This window comes from Panulirus ornatus, chromosome 19 (assembly GCF_036320965.1).
Source record: "Panulirus ornatus isolate Po-2019 chromosome 19, ASM3632096v1, whole genome shotgun sequence".
Taxonomy (NCBI): Eukaryota; Metazoa; Arthropoda; class Malacostraca; order Decapoda; family Palinuridae; genus Panulirus; species Panulirus ornatus.
In genome coordinates, this window is record NC_092242.1 from 19,830,805 (window position 1) to 19,856,359 (window position 25,555).

General features: G+C 42.3%; 1 protein-coding gene across 2 annotated transcripts in view; it reads left to right on the forward strand.

Annotated features, from left to right (window-relative positions):
• LOC139755432 (cathepsin L-like peptidase) overlaps window positions 1-25,555 on the forward strand; it is a 45,674-nt gene that overhangs the window by 6,891 nt on the left and 13,228 nt on the right. For both annotated transcript variants that reach the window (XM_071673736.1, XM_071673735.1), the window contains exon 6: window positions 24,034-24,199. In XM_071673736.1, coding sequence (XP_071529837.1) covers window positions 24,034-24,199 — 166 coding nt within the window. The remainder of the gene's footprint in view (window positions 1-24,033; window positions 24,200-25,555) is intronic.

Consider the following 25,555-nt stretch of genomic DNA (forward strand, 5'->3'; position numbering starts at 1 on the left):
CTTTGTATATACCTCTTGTTGAAATACTTATAGAATGAAATGTTGCATTGCCATTAACTTTTAAACATATTTTTATCTTGTATTTTTACCCACCTGTGGAAGATACTTTTTTCATAAGCACTTTTTCTCCAAACCACTTGTCTTGGCTCTGTCACTTAGCATACCTTCACAACCCAAACGCCGCACATTTGCCACGATTGTCAAACATTTCTTTTTTATGTTGAGGCTCCAGTCACAGACAGAAGTTCACATCAAAGCTGGGCCATTATTGAAATATAGAGAACAATGAAAGGGAAAAGGAAAAGACAAGGGAAGGTATTTACAAATTTTGGAGGAAGTGAAAAACCTGTCTTTTGAAATTTGCCAGGTCATAATTATTGGGAAAGACATGAGAAGGTATAGAGTTTCAAAGCTTCGACTTGTAGGGAAAGAAGCAGTTATCAAAAATGGCCCACCTTTCCACACAGTAATCATGTGATTCAGCAGCTTGCCGAGTATTGTGTGGTCTACTAAGTGGCGGGGGCTCACAAGCAGCCAGCTCTTGTGAGCAAAAATGGAAGTAATACCTATAAAAGAGAAAGTGAACTAACTTTTTGGCCTGGGGCAGGAGGGTTTAGTTTGGAAGTTAGCCTGGGACAGTTGAAAGTCAGACCGCATTCGACTCCACCCTGTCAAGTAAGGATGCAAAAGTAGAACCACCCCAACTGTGAGAGCAGTACTCCTTACAAGGATGAATCAATCCTGTGCATTAATGAGTAACCGTTCAGGGGAAAAGAAGTTTTGACATGTAAACAGGACATCCAGTTTTTTAGCAACAGACGGCTATTCCTGTAATGTGGAGTTTCCAAGAAAGTGTGGATGCTACAGTAATACTGAGTGTTTTTTTGAGTCAAGAGGAGGTATTGCAGATCCGTCAAAGGAGGGTTGAGGATTTTTTGATGGGTGGATGGGTAGAAACTGGGTATAGGAGGCATTAAACTTAACAATATTTTGTCTACCCTCACTGAGATATCCTCTTCATACATATACAGACATATATATTATTTATTTATTATACTTGATCGCTGTGTCCCGCGCCAGCAAGGTAGCGTAAGGAAATAGACGAGGAATGGCCTAACACACCCACTTACATGTATATACATAAATGCCCATACACATGTATATACATACATATACATTTCAGCGTATACATGCATGTATTTTTTTTTTTTTTTTTTTTTTTTTGCCGCTGTCTCCCGCGTTTGCGAGGTAGCGCAAGGAAACAGACGAAAGAAATGGCCCAACCCACCCCCATACACATGCCTTGATTCAATCCACTGACAGCACGTCAACCCCGGTATACCACATCGCTCCAATTCACTCTATTCTTTGCCCTCCTTTCACCCTCCTGCATGTTCAGACCCCGATCACACAAAATCTTTTTCACTCCATCTTTCCACCTCCAATTTGGTCTCCCTCTTCTCCTCGTTCCCTCCACCTCCGACACATATATCCTCTTGGTCAATCTTTCCTCACTCATTCTCTCCATGTGACCAAACCATTTCAAAACACCCTCTTCTGCTCTCTCAACCACGCTCTTTTTATTTCCACACATCTCTCTTACCCTTACGTTACTTACTCGATCAAACCACCTCACACCACACATTGTCCTCAAACATCTCATTTCCAGCACATCCATCCTCCTGTGCACAACTCTATCCATAGTCCACGCCTCGCAACCATACAACATTGTTGGAACCACTATTCCTTCAAACATACCCATTTTTGCTTTCCGAGATAATGTTCTCGACTTCCACACATTCTTCAAGGCTCCCAGAATTTTCGCCCCCTCCCCCACCCTATGATCCACTTCCGCTTCCATGGTTCCATCCACTGCCAGATCCACTCCCAGATATCTAAAACACTTCACTTCCTCCAGTTTTTCTCCATTCAAACTCACCTCCCAATTGAATTGACCCTCAACCCTACTGTACCTAATAACCTTGCTCTTATTCACATTTACTCTGTGGAAGGTATTAAGAATATATGGTGTGGGAGGCAAGTTGTTAGAAGCAGTGAAAAGTTTTTATCGAGGATGTAAGGCATGTGTATGTATAGGAAGAGAGGAAAGTGATTGGTTCTCAGTGAATGTAGGTTTGCGGCAGGGGTGTGTGATGTCTCCATGGTTGTTTAATTTGTTTATGGATGGGGTTGTTAGGGAGGTGAATGCAAGAGTTTTGGAAAGAGGGGCAAGTATGAAGTCTGTTGGGGATGAGAGAGCTTGGGAAGTGAGTCAGTTGTTGTTCGCTGATGATACAGCGCTGGTGGCTGATTCATGTGAGAAACTGCAGAAGCTGGTGACTGAGTTTGGTAAAGTGTGTGAAAGAAGAAAGTTAAGAGTAAATGTGAATAAGAGCATGTACATACATAGACATATACATATATACACATGTACATATTCATACTAGTTGCCCTCATCCGTTGCCACCCCACCACACATGAAATAGTATCCCCCCACCACCACCTCCAGCAAGGTAGTTCCAATTCACTCTATTCCTTGCATGCCTTTCACCCTCCTGTATGTTCAGGCCTGAACACTCAAAATATTTTTCACTCCATCCTTCCACCTCCAATTTGGTCTCCCACTTGTCGTTCCCTCCACCTCTGACACATATATCCACTGTCAATCTTTCCTTACTCATTCTCTCCATGTGACCAAACCATTTCAATGCAACCTCTTCTGCTCTCTCAACCACACTTTTTATTACCACACATCTCTCTTACCCTTTCATTACTTACTTGATCAATCCACCTCACACCACACAGTCCTCAAACATTTCCATTTCCAACACATCCATCCTCCTCCACACAACCTTATCTATAGCCCCCTTGCAACCATATCACATTGTTGGAACCACTATTCCTTCAGACATACCCATTTTTGCTCTCCAAGATAACATATATACTATATTTATTTATTATACTTAATTGCTGTCTCCTGCATCAGCGAGGTAGCACAAGGAAACAGATGAGGAATCCCCCAACCCACTCACACATATATACATAAACACACATATACATACATATACATTTCAATGTATACATATATATATACATTTTTTTTTTTTTTTTTTTTTTTTTTTATACCTCGTCGCTGTCTCCCGCGGTTGCGAGGTAGCGCAAGGAAACAGACGAAAGAAATGGCCCAACCCACCCCATACACATGTACATACACACGTCCACACACGCAAATATACATACCTACACAGCTTTCCATGGCCCACCCCGGACGCTTCACATGCCTTGATTCAATCCACTGACAGCACGTCAACCCCTGTATACCACATCGCTCCAATTCACTCTATTCCTTGCCCTCCTTTCACCCTCCTGCATGTTCAGGCCCCGATCACACAAAATCCTTTTCACTCCATCTTTCCACCTCCAATTTGGTCTCCCTCTTCTCCTCGTTCCCTCCACCTCCGACACATATATCCTCTTGGTCAATCTTTCCTCACTCATTCTCTCCATGTGCCCAAACCATTTCAAAACACCTTCTTCTGCTCTCTCAACCACGCTCTTTTTATTTCCACACATCTCTCTTACCCTTACGTTACTTACTCGATCAAACCACCTCACACCACACATTGTCCTCAAACATCTCATTTCCAGCACCTCCATCCTCCTGCGCACAACTCTATCCATAGCCCACGCCTCGCAACCATACAACATTGTTGGAACCACTATTCCTTCAAACATACCCATTTTTGCTTTCCGAGATAATGTTCTCGACTTCCACACATTTTTCAAGGCTCCCAAAATTTTTGCCCCCTCCCCCACCCTATGATCCACTTCCGCTTCCATGGTTCCATCCGCTGACAGATCCGATCCCAGATATCTAAAACACTTCACTTCCTCCAGTTTTTCTCCATTCAAACTCACCTCCCAATTGACTTGACCCTCAACCCTACTGTACCTAATAACCTTGCTCTTATTCACATTTACTCTTAACTTTCTTCTTCCACACACTTTACCAAACTCTGTCACCAGCTTCTGCAGTTTCTCACATGAATCCGCCACCAGCGCTGTATCATCAGCGAACAACAACTGACTCACTTCCCAAGCTCTCTCATCCCCAACAGACTTCATACTTGCCCCTCTTTCCAAGACTCTTGCATTTACCTCCCTAACAACCCCATCCATAAACAAATTAAACAACCATGGAGACATCACACACCCCTGCCGCAAACCTACATTCACTGAGAACCAATCACTTTCCTCTCTTCCTACACGTACACATGCCTTACATCCTCGATAAAAACTTTTCACTGCTTCTAACAACTTGCCTCCCACACCATATATTCTTAATACCTTCCACAGAGCATCTCTATCAACTCTATCATATGCCTTCTCCAGATCCATAAATGCTACATACAAATCCATTTGCTTTTCTAAGTATTTCTCACATACACTCTTCAAAGCAAACACCTGATCCACACATCCTCTACCACTTCTGAAACCACACTGCTCTTCCCCAATCTGGTGCTCTGTACCTGCCTTCACCCTCTCAATCAATACCCTCCCATATAATTTACCAGGAATACTCAACAAACTTATACCTCTGTAATTTGAGCACTCACTCTTATCCCCTTTGCCTTTGTACAATGGCACTATGCACGCATTCCGCCAATCCTCAGGCACCTCACCATGAGTCATACATACATTAAATAACCTTACCAACCAGTCAACAATACAGTCACCCCCTTTTTTAATAAATTCCACTGCAATACCATCCAAACCTGCTGCCTTGCCGGCTTTCATCTTCCGCAAAGCTTTTACTACCTTTACATATTCATACTTGCTGCTTTCTTCCATTGCCACACATGAAATAGCATCCCCCCTCCAACAGCAAGGTAACACCAGGAAAACAGACAAAAAAGGCCACATTTTTTCACATTCAGTCTCTAGCTGTCATGTGTAATAGACTGAAACCACAGCTTTATGTCCACGTCCAGGACCCGGAGACCTTTCCATGGTTTACTCCAGACGTTTCACATGCCCTGCTTCAGTCCATTAACAGCACATCGACCCAGGTATACCACATCATCCCAATTCACTCTATTCCTTGCTTGCGTCTCATCCTGTATGTTCAGGGCCCGATTGCTCAAAATCTTTTTCACTCCATCCTTCCACTTCCATTTTGGTTTCCTGCTTCTTGTTCCTTCCACCTCTGACACATATACCTTTTTTGTCAATCTTTCCTCTCTCATTCTCCCCATATGTCCAAACCATTTCAACACAATTTGTTCAGCTCTCAATCAGTCTTTTTGTTTCCACACTTCTCTATTACCCTTTCATTACTTACTTAATCAAACCACCTCACACCACATATCCTCAAACATCTCATTTCCAACACAGCCACCCTCCTCTGTACAATCCCATGCCCATGCCTCGCAACCATTATTGTTGGACTACTATTCCTTCAAACATAGCCATTTTTTGCTTTCCAAGATAATGTTATCTCTTTCCCCACATTTTTCATCGCTCCCAAAACTACCCCTCTCCCCACCCTGTGACTCACTTCCGCTTCTGTGGTTCCATTCACTGCTAAGACCACTCCCAGATATCTGAAACACTTCACTTCCTCCATTCTCCATTGAAACTTACATCCCAGTTAGTTTGTCCCTTAACCCTAATGAACCTAATAACCTGTCTCTTATTCACATTTACTCTCAACTTTCTCCTTTCACACACTTTTCCAACCCAGTCACTAACATCAGCAGTTTTCCCAACATACTGGACACTCGTTGCTCTCCAACACTCGCATTCACCTCCCCACCCACAACCAAAAACGACTTCAGGGGCATCACACACCCTTGCTGACCTTCACTGGGAACCATTCAATCTCCATTCCTCCTACTCCTACATGTCTCACATCCCCGGTAAAAACTTGTGCTTCCACCAGCTCGTTTTCCCACACCATATACTCCCAAGACCCCCCCACAAAGCATCTCTATCAACCCTATCATGTGCCTTCTCCAGATACACAAATGCCCCATACAAATCTATCTGTTGGTACTTCTCACACACATTCCCCAAAGGTAACACCTGATCCACACATGGTCTACCACCTCTGAAACTGCACTGCTCCTCCCCAGTCTGGTGCTCTGTACATGCCTTCACCATCTCACTCAGCATCCTCCCACGTAATTTCCTAGGAATACTTGACAAACTTGTGCCTCTGTAGTTTAAACACTCACCTCCATCCCCTTTGCCTTCCTACATTGGCACAATACATGCACTCCGCCAATCTTTACACACCTCACCATGATCCATACATACACTGAATACCCTCACCAACCAATTGGCAACACAGTCACTCCCTTTCTTAGTAAATTCCACTGCATTACCATCCATACCCGCTGCCATGCCGGATTTCAACCCTCCGCAAAAGCCTTCACTACCTCTTCTATCTCAACCAAACCACTCTCCCAGACCCCCCCCCCCTGCACACCACCCTGACTAAAACACCCTACACCTATCACTCTATCATCAAACACACTCAACAAACCTTCAAAATACTCACTACGTCTCCTCCTCACGTCATCACTACCTCCCCCCATGTCATTCACCTCCCTCCAAAACATCTTTTTATTCTCACTGAAGTTTAATGATATTCTATTACCCGAGCTCTCTCTCTCTCTCCCCCTCCCCCCAACCCTGCACACTTTTCCCAACCTCCTGCTGCTTTCCCCTACACATCTTCCTGTCATTTGATCTCCTTCCTTTAAGTACCATCCAAAAGCTCCCTCCTCAACTTCATCCCATCATTCACCACTCCCTCTAATCTGCCCATCTCCCACCCCTCCCATTCCACATGCCATCACTGCTTCCCCAAACACATTCCATTCCTCACACACTCCCCTCACATCATTTGCTCTCACCCCTTACCACTGAACACTCAATGTCTTGTTATTTCCTCACACGTCAACTTTCCAAGCTCACTCGCTTACGACTACCCCCTCTCAAAAAAAAAAAAGTTCTACAAATCTTCACCTTCTCCTCCACAAGATAGTGATCAGACATCCCACCAGCTGCCCCTCTTAGCACATCAACATCCAAAATTATCTCTTTTACACGCACGCCTATCAATTAACATGCAATCCAATAATTCCCTTTGATTACCTCTCCTACTCTCACACGCATACCTATGCATATCTCTCTAATCCAGGTATTCCCAGTCACCAATCCTTCAGCACACAAATCCACAAGCTCTTCACCATTTCCATTCACAATACTCTGAATACCCCATGTACAGCAATCATACTCGTCTTTGCATTTAATTCAACCATCACTAATACCTGGTCTCTTGCAGCAAAGCTGCTGATGCACATACTTGGCTGTTCCCAAAACTCTTGCCTCTCATGATCTTTCTTCTCATGACCAGGTGCACAAGCACCAATAATCACCCCTCTCTCTCCATCCACATTCAGTTTTACTCGCATCAATCTAGAATTTACTTTCTTACACTATATTGCACACTCCCACAACTCCTCCTTCAGAAGTAGTGCTACTTCCCTAGCTCTTGTCCCCTCATCAACTCCTGACATCACTTTTAAGACTTTTCTTAACCATTCTTCCCCTTTATCCTTGAGCTTTGTTTCTTTCGAAGCAAGAAGAGCCAGGTTTCTTTCCTCAAACACACTACCTATCTCTCCTTTCTTCTCATCTTGGTTACATCCACACTCAGTCTGAGCCTTTAAGGAGGATAAGCACTCCCCATTTGACTCTTCCTTCTGTTTCCCCATTTAAAGATTGGAAATATAAGGAGGGGAGGGTTTCCAGCCCCCCACTCCCAAAAGGGAGACACATAAGTTATTCCAGTCAGCTTTGTTGAGTTGCCAATATTTACACTTAGAAGGAGCTGTTGGATTGGGATGTGCTGTAAGAATAGATAAATGTATAAGGGTGTAATCAGATGAACCAACTGGGGGCGAGATTATTTAGTTACAGCGCGATGGATGAGAGGTGAAAAACAAATCCATAAAGTTTGGAGAGTGGTCATAGCGGTCAGGAATGTGGGTCATTGAGAATGGAGAACGTGTGGGTATCAATCCCTCCACCATCCGTATGGGAAGAATTCAGCCATTAACTATGGTTAATATTGAAATTTCTGAGGTAGAGGACCTTGGTGTGGAGGTGAGAGGATGCCACAGTCTCATGGCAGGAGTTTAGATAGTCGAAGAAAGTTATAAGATTTGTATAATTAGGAGAGCAGTAGGTGAAATAGAGGAAAAGGATGTTAGTTGAGAGATATACCTTAAGCCACATTAAGTTTGGGGTCTAAAGGACCTTGAGACACGCAACAGGTGTTTTGATGTTGGAATAGGCACAAACACCATACTTGAACCAGAATTATTCACTCTATCTCTTCATCTCATATCTACCTGCAGCAATATTCCCTTTGCTCTTTTTAGTGATGCCCCATTTGTTTCCTGTTTTTCTTACACTAGTAACCTTCTTGCAGAATATTTTTTGAAGTTTACTGTTATTTGCTAGCTGTAACTCGTAATTGCTCTCTTTCAACTCGTGCCACCTTCCTGTTGACCTGCTGCTATGTCTTTTACATTGCCCAATTACTTACACTTCTCCCATGCAAGTAATATTCTTACACCTCTCGTGGGTTTTACTTCAGATTTATGGCTGTTAGAGATGTGGGAGAGATGCATTAGGCTGTTATTGTTTATTTAGTGTAGGACTTGAGAGGAATGGTGGAATAAGCATGCAAAATAGAATTTAGGTTTGGATTAGTTAGGCATGTACCTTTGGTTATTTACTGTCCTGATGAAGTGAATTTGAGGGAAGTTTTGGCAGAGGTTTGGGAAAGAACAACAGGTGGCAGATAACGAGTAAGTGAAGTTGTTTGAAGAAGGACAATCGGTGTCTGATCAATTGGGATACATTTTAAAGGGGAATCCCTGTTTCTGATCAGTTGAAATAGACAGAACTGATGGTTCTTCACACAGAACATTACATATTTGGCAATAGATTAGCTAAAACTTCTTGGGAGTTTTACCACATAACTATTTATATTTATTATTATGCTTAACTGCTGTCTCCCGCTTTAGCGAGATAGTACAAGTAGACAAGGAATGGCCCAACCCACCCATACACATGTATATACATAAACGCCCACACACACACACTTTTATATTTATTTATACTTTGTCGCTGTCTCCCATGTTAGCGAAGTAGTGCAAGGAAACAGATGAAAGAATGTCCCAACCCACCCACATACACCTGCATATACATACACGTCCACACACGCACATAAACATACCTATACATTTTAACATATACATATATATACATATACCTATACATTTTAACATATATATATACATATATACACATGTACATGATTCATACTTGCTGCCTTTATTCATTCCCATCGCCACCCCACTGCACATGAAATAGCATCTCCCATCCCCCCCATGAGGTAGTGCTAGGATAGGACAAAAGGCCACATTCATTCACTCAGTCTGTAGCCGTCACGTGTAATGCACTGAAAACACATCTCCCTTTCCACATCCAGTCCCCACAAAACTTTCCATGGTTTACCCCCAGACACTTCATATGCCCTGGTTCAATCCATTGACAGCACATTGACCCCAGTACACCACATCATTCCAATTCACTCTATTCCTTGCGTGCCTTTCACCTTCCTGTTTGTTCAGGTCCTGAAAGTTCAAAATCTTTTTCACTCCATCCTTCCACCTCCAATTTGGTCTCCCACTTCTCATTCCCTCCACATCTGACACATATATCTTTGTCAATCTTTCCTCACTCTTTCTCTCTTTGTGACCAAAGCATTTCAGTATACCCTCTTCTTCTCTCTCAACCACACTCTTTTTATTACCACACCTCTCTCACCCTTTCATTACTTACTTGATCAAACCACCTTACACAAGATATTGTCTTCAAACATCTCGTTTGTAACACATCCACCACCCTCTGTACAACTCTTATCTATAGCCGATGCCTCATAACCATATAACATTATTAGAACCACTATTCCTTCAAACACATCCATTTTAGCTCTCTGAGATAATGTTCTTGCCTTCCACACATTCTTCAACGCTCCCAGAACCTTCGCCCCCTACCCCACCCTGTGACTAACTTCCACTTCCATGGTTCCATCTGCTGCCAAATCCACTCCCAGATATATAAAACACTTCACTTCCTTCCAGTTTTTCTCCACATATATTTATTATTATTATTATACTTTGTCGCTGTCTCCCGCGTTTGCGAGGTAGCGCAAGGAAACAGACGAAAGAAATGGCCCAACCCCCCCCCATACACATGTATATACATACGTCCACACACGCAAATATACATACCTACACAGCTTTCCATGGTTTACCCCAGACGCTTCACATGCCTTGATTCAATCCACTGACAGCACGTCAACCCCGGTATACCACATCGCTCCAGTTCACTCTATTCCTTGCCCTCCTTTCACCCTCCTGCATGTTCAGGCCCCGATCACACAAAATCTTTTTCACTCCATCTTTCCACCTCCAATTTGGTCTCCCTCTTCTCCTCGTTCCCTCCACCTCCGACACATATTCTCTTGGTCAATCTTTCCTCACTCATTCTCTCCGTGTGCCCAAACCATTTCAAAACACCCTCTTCTGCTCTCTCAACCACGCTCTTTTTATTTCCACACATCTCTCTTACCCTTACGTTACTTACTCGATCAAACCACCTCACACCACACATTGTCCTCAAACATCTCATTTCCAGCACATCCATCCTCCTGCGCACAACTCTATCCATAGCCCACGCCTCGCAACCATACAACATTGTTGGAACCACCATTCCTTCAAACATACCCATTTTTGCTTTCCGAGATAATGTTCTCGACTTCCACACATTCTTCAAGGCACCCAGAATTTTTGCCCCCTCCCCCACCCTATGATCCACTTCGCTTCCATGGTTCCATCCGCTGCCAGATCCACTCCCAGATATCTAAAACACTTTACTTCCTCCAGTTTTTCTCCATTCAAACTTACCTCCCAATTGACTTGACTCTCAACCCTACTGTACCTAATAACCTTGCTCTTATTCACATTTACTCTTAACTTTCTTCTTTCACACACTTTACCAAACTCAGTCACTAGCTTCTGCAGTTTCTCACGTGAATCAGCCACCAACGCTGTATCATCAGCGAACAACAACTGACTCACTTTCCAAGCTCTCTCATCCCCAACAGACTTCATACTTGCCCCTCTTTCCAAAACTCTTGCATTCATCTCCCTAACAACCCCATCCATAAACAAATTAAACAACCATGGAGACATCACACACCCCTGCCGCAAACCTACATTCACTGAGAACCAATCACTTTCCTCTCTTCCTACACGTACACATGCCTTACATCCTCGATAAAAACTTTTCATTGCTTCTAACAACTTGCCTCCCACACCATATATTCTTAATACTTTCCACAGAGCATCTCTATCAACTCTATCATATGCCTTCTCCGGATCCATAAATGCTACATACAAATCCATTTGCTTTTCTAAGTATTTCTCACATACATTCTTCAAAGCAAACACCTGATCCACACATCCTCTACCACTTCTGAAACCACACTGCTCTTCCCCAATCTGATGCTCTGTACATGCCTTCACCCTCTCAATCAATACCCTCCCATATAATTTACCAGGAATACTCAACAAACTTATACCTCTGTAATTTGAGCACTCACTCTTATCCCCTTTGCCTTTGTACAATGGCACTATGCATGCATTCCGCCAATCCTCAGGCACCTCACCATGAGTCATACATACATTAAATAACCTTACCAACCAGTCAATAATACAGTCACCCCCTTTTTTAATAAATTCCACTGCAATACCATCCAAACCTCCTGCCTTGCTGGCTTTCATCTTCCGCAAAGCTTTTACTACCTCTTCTCTCTTTACCAAATCATTTTCCCTAACCCTCTCACTTTGCACACCACCTCGACCAAAACACCCTAAATCTGCCACTCTATCATCAAACACATTCAACAAACCTTCAAAATACTCACTCCATCTCCTTCTCACATCACCACAACTTGTTATCACCTCCCCATTTGTGCCCTTCACTGAAGTTCCCATTTGCTCCCTTGTCTTACGCACTTTATTTACCTCCTTCCAGAACATCTTTTTTTTTATATTTTTTTTTATTATACTTTGTCGCTGTCTCCCGCGTTTGCGAGGTAGCGCAAGGAAACAGACGAAAGAAATGGCCCAACCCCCCCCCCATACACATGTATATACATACGTCCACACACGCAAATATACATACCTACACAGCTCTCCATGGTTTACCCCAGACGCTTCACATGCCCTGCTTCAATCCACTGACAGCACGTCAACCCCGGTATACCACATCGCTCCAATTCACTCTATTCCTTGCCCTCCTTTCACCCTCCTGCATGTTCAGGCCCCGATCACACAAAATCTTTTTCACTCCATCTTTCCACCTCCAATTTGGTCTCCCTCTTCTCCTTGTTCCCTCCACCTCTGACACATATATCCTCTTGGTCAATCTTTCCTCACTCATCCTCTCCATGTGCCCAAACCACTTCAAAACACCCTCTTCTGCTCTCTCAACCACGCTCTTTTTATTTCCACGCATCTCTCGTACCCTTACGTTACTCACTCGATCAAACCACCTCACACCACACATTGTCCTCAAACATCTCATTTCCAGCACATCCATCCTCCTGCACACAACTCTATCCATAGCCCACGCCTCGCAACCATACAACATTGTTGGAACCACTATTCCTTCAAACATACCCATTTTTGCTTTCCAAGATAATGTTCTCGACTTCCACACATTCTTCAAGGCCCCCAGGGTTTTCGCCCCCTCCCCCACCCTCCCTAAAATTTAATGATACTCTCTCACCCCAACTCTCATTTGCCCTCTTTTTCACCTCTTGCACCTTTCTCTTGACCTCCTGTCTCTTTCTTTTATACATCTCCCACTCAATTGCATTTTTTCCCTGCAAAAATGTGCATGTGTATATATGTATATGTATGTATGTGTATATATATGTGTACATTGAGATGTATATGTATGTATATTTGCGTGTGTGGACGTGTATGTATATACATGTGTATGTGGGTGGGTTGGGCCATTCTTTCGTCTGTTTCCTTACGCTACCTCGCTAACGCGGGAGACAGCGACAGAACAAAATAAATATATGTGGAAAGGGAGCTGTGGTTTTGGGCATTATTACATGACAGCTAGAGACTGAGTGTGAACGAATGGGGCCTTTGTTGTCTTTTCCTAGCGCTACCTCGCACACTTGAGGGGGGAGGGGGATGTTATTCCATGTGTGGCAAAGTGGCGATGGGAATGAATAAAGGCAGACAGCATGAATTATGTACATGTGTATATATGTATATGTCTGTGTGTGTATATATATGTGCATTGAGATGTATAGGTATGTATGTTTGCGTGTGTGGACGTGTATGTATATACATGTGTATGGGGGTGGGTTGGGCCATTTCTTTCGTCTGTTTCCTTGTGCTACCTCGCAAACGCGGGAGACAGCGACAAAGCAAAAAAAAATAAAATTCAAACACCTGATCCACACATCCTCTGCCACTTCTGAATCCACACTGCTCTTCCCCAATCTGATGCTCTGTACATGCCTTTACCCTCTCAGTCAATACCCTCCCATATAATTTCCCAGGAATACTCAACAAACTTATTCCTCTGTAGTTTGAATACTGACCTTTATCCCCTTTGCCTTTGACAATACAATGGCACTATGCATGCATTCCGCCAATCCTCAGGCATTTCACCATTGTCCATACATACAATGAATATCCTTCCCAACCAAACCTTCACAGTCACCCCACTTTTTAAAAAACTCCACTACAATAACATCCAAACCCACTGCCTTGTTGGCTTTCATCTTCCACAGAGCTTTCACTACCTCTTCTTTGTTCACCAAACCATTCTCCCAGACCCTCTCTCTTTGCACTCCACCCTGACCAAAACACCCTATATCTGCCACTCTGTCATCACTACCTCTTCTTTGTTCACCAAACCATTCTCCCGGACCCTCTCACTTTGCACTCCACCCTGACCAAAACATCCTATATCTGCCACTGTGTCACCAAACACATTCAACAAACCTTCAAAATATTTACTACATCTCTTCCTCACTTCATCACTACTTGTCATTACCTCCCCATTTGCCAACTTCACCGATGTTCCCATTTGTTCTCTTGTCTTACGCACTTTATTTACCTCCTTCCAAAACATCTTTTTATTCTCCTTAAAATTTAATGATACTCTCTCACCCCAACTCTCATTTGCCCACTATGTCACCTCTTGCACCTTTCTCTTGACCTCCTGTCACTCTTTTATACCTTTCCCAGTCATTTGCACTAGTTCCCTGCAAAAGTCATCCAAACGCCTGTCTCTTCTCTTTCACTAACAATCTTGCTTCTTCATCCCACCATTCACTACCCTTTCCAATCTGTCCACCTTTCTCATCCCACATACATCTTTTGTGCAAGCCATTACTGCTTCCATAAATACATCCCATTCCTCCCCCACTCCCCTTACTTCATTTGCTCTCACCTTTTTCCATTCTGCACTCATTCTCCTGGTACTTCCTGACACAAGTTTCCTTTCAAGCACACTTACTCACACCACTCTCTTCTCCCCGACATTCTCTTTCTTTTTTGAAAACCTCTACAATTCTTCACCTTCGCCTCCACAAGATAATGATCATGCATCCCTCCAGCTGCCCCTCTCAGCACATTAACATCCACAAGTCTCTCTTAAACGCCTATCAATGGCCATCTCTTCTACTTGCATATGTATACTTGTGTATCACTCATCTCAAACCAGGTGTTCCCAGTCACCAGTCCTTTTTCACCATTTACTACACTGAACACCCCATGTACACCAATTATACCCTCAACTGCCACATTACTCACCTTTGCATTCAAATCGCCCATCACTGTAACCTGGTCTCGTGCATCAAAGCTGCTGACACACTCGCTCAGCTGCTCCCAAAACACTTGCCCTTCATGATCTTTCTTCTCATGACCAGGTGCATAGGCACAAATAATCACCCATCCCTCCATCCATTTTCAGTTTTACCCATATCAATCTAGAGTTTACTTTCTTGCACTCTATCACATATTCCCACAACTCCTTCAGGAGTACTATTCCCTCCTTTGCTCTTGTACTCTCATTAACCCGTGACTTTACTCCCAAGACATTCATAACTTTACATATATATATTTTTTTTTTTTTTTTTTTTCATACTTTTCGCCATTTCCCGCGATAGCGAGGTAGCGTTAAGAACAGAGGACTGGGCCTCTGAGGGAATATCCTCACCTGGCCCCCTTCTCCGTTCCTTCTTTTGGAAAATTAAAAAAAAAAAAATGAGAGGGGAGAATTTCCAGCCCCCCGCTCCCGATATATATGTATATATATCTATATATCTATATATATATATATCTATATATATATATATATGAAGTCTGTTGGGGATGAGAGAGCTTGGGAAGTGAGTCAGTTGTTGTTCGCTGATGATACAGCGCTGGTGGCTGATTCATGTGAGAAACTGCAGAAGCTGGTGATTGAGTTTGGTAAAGTGTGTGGAAGAAGAAAGTTGAGAGTAAATGTGAATAAGAGCAAGGTTATTAGGTACAGTAGGGGTGAGGGTCAAGTCAATTGGGAGGTGAGTTTGAATGGAGAAAAACTGGAGGAAGTGAAGTGTTTTAGATATCTGGGAGTGGATCTGTCAGCGGATGGAACCATGGAAGCGGAAGTGGATCATAGGGTGGGGGAGGGGGCGAAAATTTTGGGAGCCTTGAAAAATGTGTGGAAGTCGAGAACATTATCTCGGAAAGCAAAAATGGGTATGTTTGAGGGAATAGTGGTTCCAACAATGTTGTATGGTTGTGAGGCGTGGGCTATGGATAGAGATGTGCGCAGGAGGATGGATGTGCTGGAAATGAGATGTTTGAGGACAATGTGTGGTGTGAGGTGGTTTGATCGAGTAAGTAACGTAAGGGTAAGAGAGATGTGTGGAAATAAAAAGAGCGTGGTTGAGAGAGCAGAAGAGGGTGTTTTGAAATGGTTTGGGCACATGGAGAGAATGAGTGAGGAGAGATTGACCAAGAGGATATATGTGTCGGAGGTGGAGGGAACGAGGAGAAGAGGGAGACCAAATTGGAGGTGGAAAGATGGAGTGAAAAAGATTTTGTGTGATCGGGGCCTGAACATGCAGGAGGGTGAAAGGAGGGCAAGAAATAGAGTGAATTGGAGTCATGTGGTATACAGGGGTTGACGTGCTGTCAGTGGATTGAATCAGGGCATGTGAAGCGTCTGGGGTAAATCATGGAAAGCTGTGTAGGTATGTATATTTGCGTGTGTGGACGTGTGTATGTACATGTGTATGGGGGGGGGGGTTGGGCCATTTCTTTCGTCTGTTTCCTTGCGCTACCTCGCAAACGCGGGAGACAGCGACAAAGTATAAAAAAAAAAAAAAAAAAAAAATATATATATTCTTTCTTTTCTTTCTTTTAAACTATTCGCCATTTCCCGCGTTAGCGAGGTAGCATTAAGAACAGAGGACTGGGCCTTTGAGGGAATACCCTCACCTGGCCCAATTCTCTGTTCCTTCTTTTGGAAAATTAAAAAAAAAACGAGAGGGGAGGATTTCCAGCCCCCCGCTCCCTCCCCTTTTAGTCGCCTTCTACGACACGCAGGGAATACGTGGGAAGTATTCTTAATCCCCTATCCCCAGGGATATATATATATATATAATATATATATATATATATATATATATAAATATTATCCCTGGGGATAGGGGAGCAAGAATACTTCCCACGTATTCCCTGCGTGTCGTAGAAGGCGACTAAAAGGGGAGGGAGCGGGGGGCTGGAAATCCTCCCCTCTCGTTTTTTTTTTAATTTTCCAAAAGAAGGAACAGAGAATTGGGCCAGGTGAGGGTAGTCCCTCAAAGGCCCAGTCATCTGTTCTTAACGCTACCTCGCTAATGTGGGAAATGGCGAATAGTTTGAAAGAAAAAAGAAAGAATATATAAATATATGATGGATTGCGCAAAAGATGCTTGTGGCATGAGAAGAGTGGGAAGTGGGTTGATTAGAAAGGGTAGTGAGTGGTGGGATAAAGAAGTAAGATTATTAGTGAAAGAGAAGAGAGAGGCATTTGGACAATTTTTGCAGGGAAAAAATGCAATTGAGTGGGAGATGTATAAAAGAAAGAGACAGGAGGTCAAGAGAAAGGTGCAAGAGGTGAAAAAGAGGGCAAATGAGAGTTGGGGTGAGAGTATCATTAAATTTTAGGGAGAAAAAAAAGATGTTCTGGAAGGAGGTAAATAAAGTGCGTAAGACAAGAGAGCAAATGGGAACTTCAGTGAAGGGCGCAAATGGGGAGGTGATAACAAGTAGTGGTGATGTGAGAAAGAGATGGAGTGAGTATTTTGAAGGTTTGGTGATAGAGTGGCAGATATAGGGTGTTTTGGTCGAGGTGGTGTGCAAAGTGAGAGGGTTAGGGAAAATGATTTGGTAAAGAGAGAAGAGGTAGTAAAAGTTTTGCGGAAGATGAAAGCCGGCAAGGCAGGAGGTTTGGATGGTATTGCAGTGGAATTTATTAAAAAAGGGGGTGACTGTATTATTGACTGGTTGGTAAGGTTATTTAATGTATGTATGACTCATGGTGAGGTGCCTGAGGATTGGCGGAATGCATGCATAGTGCCATTGTACAAAGGCAAAGGGGATAAGAGTGAGTGCTCAAATTACAGAGGTATAAGTTTGTTGAGTATTCCTGGTAAATTATATGGGAGGGTATTGATTGAGAGGGTGAAGGCATGTACAGAGCATCAGATTGGGGAAGAGCAGTGCGGTTTCAGAAGTGGTAGAGGATGTGTGGATCAGGTGTTTGCTTTGAAGAATGTATGTGAGAAATACTTAGAAAAGCAAATTGATTTGTATGTAGCATTTATGGATCTGGAGAAGGTATATGATAGAGTTGATAGAGATGCTCTGTGGAAGGTATTAAGAATATATGGTGTGGGAGGCAAGTTGTTAGAAGCAGTGAAAAGTTTTTATCGAGGATGTAAGGCATGTGTACGTGTAGGAAGAGAGGAAAGTGATTGGTTCTCAGTGAATGTAGGTTTGTGGCAGGGGTGTGTGATGTCTCCATGGTTGTTTAATTTGTTTATGGATGGGGTTGTTAGGGAGGTAAATGCAAGAGTTTTGGAAAGAGGGGCAAGTATGAAGTCTGTTGGGGATGAGAGAGCTTGGGAAGTGAGTCAGTTGTTGTTCGCTGATGATACAGCACTGGTGGCTGATTCCTGTGAGAAACTGCAGAAGCTGGTGACTGAGTTTGGTAAAGTGTGTGAAAGAAGAAAGTTAAGAGTAAATGTGAATAAGAGCAGGGTTATTAGGTACAGTAGGGTTGAGGGTCAAGTCAATTGGGAGGTAAGTTTGAATGGAGAAAAACTGGAAGAAGTAAAGTGTTTTAGATATCTGGGAGTGGATCTGGCAGCGGATGGAACCATGGAAGTGGAAGTGGATCATAGGGTGGGGGAGGGGGCGAAAATCCTGGGAGCCTTGAAGAATGTGTGGAAGTCGAGAACATTATCTCGGAAAGCAAAAATGGGTATGTTTGAAGGAATAGTGGTTCCAACAATGTTGTATGGTTGCGAGGCATAGGCTATGGATAGAGGTGTGCACAGGAGGATGGATGTGCTGGAAATGAGATGTTTGAGGACAATGTGTGGTGTGAGGTGGTTTGATCGAGTAAGTAACGTAAGGGTAAGAGAGATGTGTGGAAATAAAAAGAGCATGGTTGAGAGAGCAGAAGAGGGTGTTTTGAAATGGTTTGGGCACATGGAGAGAATGAATGAGGAAAGATTGACCAAGAGAATATATGTGTTGGAGGTGGAGGGAACGAGGAGAAGTGGGAGACCAAATTGGAGGTGGAAAGATGTAGTGAAAAAGATTTTGTGTGATCGGGACCTGAACATGCAGGAGGGTGAAAGGAGGACAAGGAATAGAGTGAATTGGATCGATGTGGTATACCGGGGTTGACGTGCTGTCAGTGGATTGAATCAAGGCATGTGAAGCATCTGGGGTAAACCATGGAAAGCTGGGGTAAACCATGGAAAGCTGTGTAGGTATGTATATTTGCGTGTGTGGACGTATGTATATACATGTGTATGGGGGTGGGTTGGGCCATTTCTTTCGTCTGTTTCCTTGCGCTACCTCGCAAACGCGGGAGACAGTGACAAAGTATAATAAAAAATATATATATATATATATATATATATATATATATATATATATATATATATATATATATATATATATAAGGGAGCGGGGGGCTGGAAATCCTCCCCTCTCGTTTTTTTTTAATTTTCCAAAAGAAGGAACAGAGAAGGGGGCCAGGTGAGGATATTCCCTCAAAGGCCCAGTCCTCTGTTCTTAACGCTACCTCGCTATCGCGGGAAATGGCGAATAGTATAAAAAAAAATATATATATATATATATATATATATATATATATATATATATATATATATATATATATTTTTTTTTTTTTTTTTTTTTTTTTTTTTTTTTTTTTTTTTATACTTTGTCGCTGTCTCCCGCGTTTGCGAGGTAGCGCAAGGAAACAGACGAAAGAAATGGCCCAACCCCCCCCCCCCCCCATACACATGTACATACACACGTCCACACACGCAAATATACATACCTACACAGCTTTCCATGGTTTACCCCAGACGCTTCACATGCCTTGCTTCAATCCACTGACAGCACGTCAACCCCTGTATACCACATGACTCCAATTCACTCTATTTCTTGCCCTCCTTTCACCCTCCTGCATGTTCAGGCCCCGATCACACAAAATCTTTTTCACTCCATCTTTCCACCTCCAATTTGGTCTCCCTCTTCTCCTCGTTCCCTCCACCTCCGACACATATATCCTCTTGGTCAATCTCTCCTCACTCATTCTCTCCATGTGCCCAAACCATTTCAAAACACCCTCTTCTGCTCTCTCAACCACGCTCTTTTTATTTCCACACATCTCTCTTACCCTTACGTTACTTACTCGATCAAACCACCTCACACCACACATTGTCCTCAAACATCTCATTTCCAGCACATCCATCCTCCTGCGCACATCTCTATCCATAGCCCACGCCTCGCAACCATACAGCATTGTTGGAACCACTATTCCTCAAACATACCCATTTTTGCTTTCCGAGATAATGTTCTCGACTTCCACACATTTTTCAAGGCTCCCAAAATTTTCGCCCCCTCCCCCACCCTATGATCCACTTCCGCTTCCATGGTTCCATCCGCTGACAGATCCACTCCCAGATATCTAAAACACTTCACTTCCTCCAGTTTTTCTCCATTCAAACTCACCTCCCAATTGACTTGACCCTCACCCCTACTGTACCTAATAACCTTGCTCTTATTCACATTTACTCTCAACTTTCTTCTTTCACACACTTTACCAAACTCAGTCACCAGCTTCTGCAGTTTCTCACATGAATCAGCCACCAGCGCTGTATCATCAGCGAACAACAACTGACTCACTTCCCAAGCTCTCTCATCCCCAACAGACTTCATACTTGCCCCTCTTTCCAGGACTCTTGCATTTACCTCCCTTACAACCCCATCCATAAACAAATTAAACAACCATGGAGACATCACACACCCCTGCCGCAAACCTACATTCACTGAGAACCAATCACTTTCCTCTCTTCCTACACGTACACATGCCTTACATCCTCGATAAAAACTTTTCACTGCTTCTAACAACCTGCCTCCCACACCATATATTCTTATATATATATATATATATATATATATATATATATATATATATATATATATATATATATATATATATATATATATATATATAAGGGAGCGGGGGGCTGGAAATCCTCCCCTCTCGTTTTTTTTTAATTTTCCAAAAGAAGGAACAGAGAAGGGGGCCAGGTGAGGATATTCCCTCAAAGGCCCAGTCCTCTGTTCTTAACGCTACCTCGCTATCGCGGGAAATGGCGAATAGTATAAAAAAAAAAAAATATATATATATATATATATATATATATATATATATATATATATATATATATATATATACATAATCCCTGGGGATAGGGGAGAAAGAATACTTCCCACGTATTCCCTGCGTGTCGTAGAAGGCGACTAAAAGGGGAGGGAGCGGGGGGCTGGAAATCCTCCCCTCTCATTTTTTTTTAATTTTCCAAAAGAAGGAACAGAGAATTGGGCCAGGTGAGGGTATTCCCTCAAAGGCCCAGGCCTCTGTTCTTAACGCTACCTCGCCAATGCGGGAAATGGCGAATAGTTTGAAAGAAAAAGAATATATATATATATATATATATATATATATATATATATATTTTAAACTATTCGCCATTTCCCGCGTTAGCGAGGTAGCGTTAGGAACAGAGGACTGGGCCTTTTTTGGAATATCCTCACCTGGCCCCCTCTGTTCCTTCTTTTGGAAAATTTAAAAAAAAAACGAGAGGGGAGGATTTCCAGCCCCCCGCTCCCTCCCCTTTTAGTCTCCTTCTACGACACGCAGGGAATACGTGGGAAGTATTCTTAATCCCCTATCCCAGGGATTATATATATATATATATATATATATATATATATATATATATATATATTATATATTTTTTTTTTTTTTATACTATTCGCCATTTCCCGCGATAGCGAGGTAGCGTTAAGAACAGAGGACTGGGCCTTTGAGGGAATATCCTCACCTGGCCCCCTTCTCTGTTCCTTCTTTTGGAAAATTAAAAAAAAACGAGAGGGGAGGATTTCCAGCCCCCCGCTCCCTTCCCTTTTAGTCGCCTTCTACGACACGCAGGGAATACGTGGGAAGTATTCTTTCTCCCCTATCCCCGGGGATAATATATATATATATATATATATATATATATATATATATATCTTTCTTTCATAATATTTGCCATTTCCCGCATTAGCGAGGTAGCGTTGAGAACAGAGGACTGGGCCCTTGAGGGAATATCCTCACCTGGGCCCCTTCTCTGTTACCTCTTTTGGAAAATTAAAAAAAAAAAGTGAGAGGGGAGGATTTCCAGCCCCCCGCTCCCTCCCCTTTTAGTCGCCTTCTACGACACGCAGGGAATACGTCGGAAGTATTCTTTCTCCCCTATCCCCAGGGATATATATATATATATATATATATATATTTAAAGGCAGTTTTACTTATTACCAGTTTTCTTAAAGCATGGAATTTTACTATCCTTGGTGAGAATTTTATATAAAGCAAAACGTATAGGTGGGCTGACTTGTGAACATATGCACCTACATTTATAAATATTTATGTATGCCATAAGCTTTTTATTTCCTTATTTGTTAATGAATACGGTGAAATTGTTTGGTGTGGTGCCATAGGGGTCTTTGTTATTTTAATGGCTTCATATATTTTTTTTTTAGTTTTGAATGGATGGTTAGATTTAAAGCTAGCTGCAGGTTAAGCAGAGTGTTGTTGAAGTGGCATTAGATTTCAGTGAACACACAGGAGGACAAAAGGTGTGTATGGAACAATGTGCTGCCAATTGACTGAACCATAGCATAGGAAGCCATCTATCTGTCAATGATTCCTGTTCCCTCCAGAAACTCCTTTAAGGGAGTGGCCATGTTAAAAGTCTTTATAACAGATGCACTCTAGTCCTGCTTCTTAACCTTTAGTCCCTCACCATTCATAGGCACTGATATGGTAACTCTAGTGCGGTGTTTCCAGAGGCTGCTACCTAATGTTCCTACCAAGTCTTCTGTCTAATGTTCCAGCCTACTACTTCCTAATCCTCTCATCTATTGATCCTGCCTACTTCATCTACCTGATGTTTCTATGTAATGGTCCTTCCTCCCTCTACTGCTTTCAGCTCCTGCCTCTTAACACTCGCTGCAATAAAATCTAGTTATGAAGAATGAGTATTGTCAAGTGTTGTGTGATAAGGAGAGATTGTATGTTTGTGAGAAGAATGTCAGCAGTCCATGTGTGGATGAGGCAGAAAGATTACAATATGCATATTGAAGCAGCTAGGGGAAACCACAGAAACGTTTGTGGGGCGTGGTTGTAAACAAGGAGCTGTGGTTTTAGTGCATTACACATTACAGCTAGAGAATGTTTGTGGGCAAGTGAGGCACATTCTTTGTTCTTGGTGCTATTGAGGCACATTCTTTGTTCTTGGTGCTGCTTCACTAATATGGGAAACTGCAGTTGTAAAAGAAAAAGAAAAAATTGTGAAAGTTTCATAGTAAGTAAATAATTAGAGAACATGCAAGTAGATGGGCTAGTACTGGGATTTAGGATCAGAAGAGTGGATAGAGTGAGAAGTGAGGGTGTTGAATTGTGTTAGAAATTGAAAAGTACAGGTAGTTGGACTCATGAAAGATTGTATACTGGAAAGATGAGGGAGTTTATGCAAGTAAAATGAAATAGAGCAGAGAATTGGAACAGAGAGAGTGAGTTTGAAGAAGAATTCAGAAATATATGGTTAAGGTGCATATGGGCAACAACTATGTTAGAGTTATGGAAGATGGGAAGGATGTGGGAGGGGAGTTATGGAAGATGGGAAGGATGTAGGAGGCTATGTAGTGATATTGTGAAAAATGCAAGATGCATAAGGCACAGAGTAAGTATTAGAATTATGAAAACAAAAATAATGAAATTCAAGTGATATATTTAGAAAATAACAGTTGTTGGACATGAATGAAGAGCATAGATAGATGGTAGGGCTTAATATATACTTGCTCAAGAGAAAGCTTGAAGGAGCCAAGATATGCTGTAATGGTTGTTTGGCATAATTGTGTTCACAGTCATCTTTTACATTTATCACTGGACTGGAATAAAGAAAATTCATTCAGAAGGATCAAGAATTTTCATTATGATTTAATTCCATTTAAATTTTCATAGGATGATAATTGCCGCTACAACCCCCAAAGCTCTGGTGCTGAAGACGTTGGTTTTGTCGACGTTCGTGAAGGCAATGAACATGCCTTGAAGAAAGCTGTTGCCACAGTTGGACCTGTCTCGGTTGCCATTGATGCTTCACATGAGTCCTTCCAGTTCTACCATAAGGGTAAGAAAATGTGTCCAAATAACCTGTAGTTCCTCTTTTTGTTTTTGATTTCTTTGAAGTCACTGCATTTGTTGCTTAGTTGTGATTGATGTAAATACCCAGGTAATTTGGAGCAGGGATATGTAAAATTGCACGTTTTCGTAAGAAAAGAATGGAGTGTATTTAGAAAGTACTGAAGGATATGGTCCCAGATATGAAGGGACTGGAAGATGCTGGTTAATATGTTAACTTTCTGGGTAGATAATTGATGAGAGGTGAGTTTTCCATGTGCACAAGACCAGTTTGGCACATTGAAAATTTTAAGGGAACTGAACTAGGCACAGTTTGAAGTGACTAGCCTCATGAAGTAAGATTAAGTGGTATTAATGATAATAGGCACATGGGAAAGTACAGAATTCAAACTGAAGATGTAGGCATTAGGATGCACTGATAATCAGTTAAGGATGATTTTATGGTTTATAAATTAAGAGATATTTAAGGGTTGTACATTTTGTGGAATGAGCACAAGACTGGGGATGAGTAATGTGGCTGTAGGAGTGACAGAGGATGTATGGATCAGTTGTTTGCTTTGAAGCATTTGTGTGAGAAATGCTCTGAGAAAAAGAGGGATTTTTATGTGGAATTTATAGACCTACAGAAAGCATAGGAAAAGGTTGACACATAACCTAGTGAAAGGCATCATGAATATGTGGAGTGGGAGGAATTTTTTAATTGGAGAGTAAGGGATCTTTGCAAGTAGGAAAGGAGGAGGGTGAATGATTCCATTTGGAGATGGAAATGGGCAAGGATGTGTGATGTTACCAGGACTGATTAAATTGATCATGGATGGGGTGGTAGAGGTAAATGTGAGAATCTTGGTGCAAGAGGTAGGTTTCCAATTTACTGGAGATGGATGGACCTGTAAATAGAATAGTTTGTAGATGACAATTATGATGGCAGACATGAAAGAGGAACACCTGAAGCTTGTTTGTGAATTTGGGACTCTTTGTAAGAAAAATGAATGTATGTGAACAAATGTAAGGCGGTAGGGTGTAGCAGGGGGTTTAGACAAGATGATGTGTGTTTGAATAGAGAGAAGCTTGAAGTCAGGTGCTTTAGACATGGACTGGGTAGTTGGTGGAACCATGGGAACTGAAATGAATCAGGTTTGGAGAAGAGGCTAAGGTTTTGCATGCACGAGTAGTGTGTGTCAGCTAAGACAAAGATGGGTGTTTAAAGGTATGATGGTCCCAACAGTCTTTTATAGATGTAAATCTGCATTAGGGCTAACAGTTGCATCAAGAAAACACTATGAAAGAATGGAAGAGTGGATATTTAAGAAATTACATATCTGAGCACATATTGTAATTTTAGCAA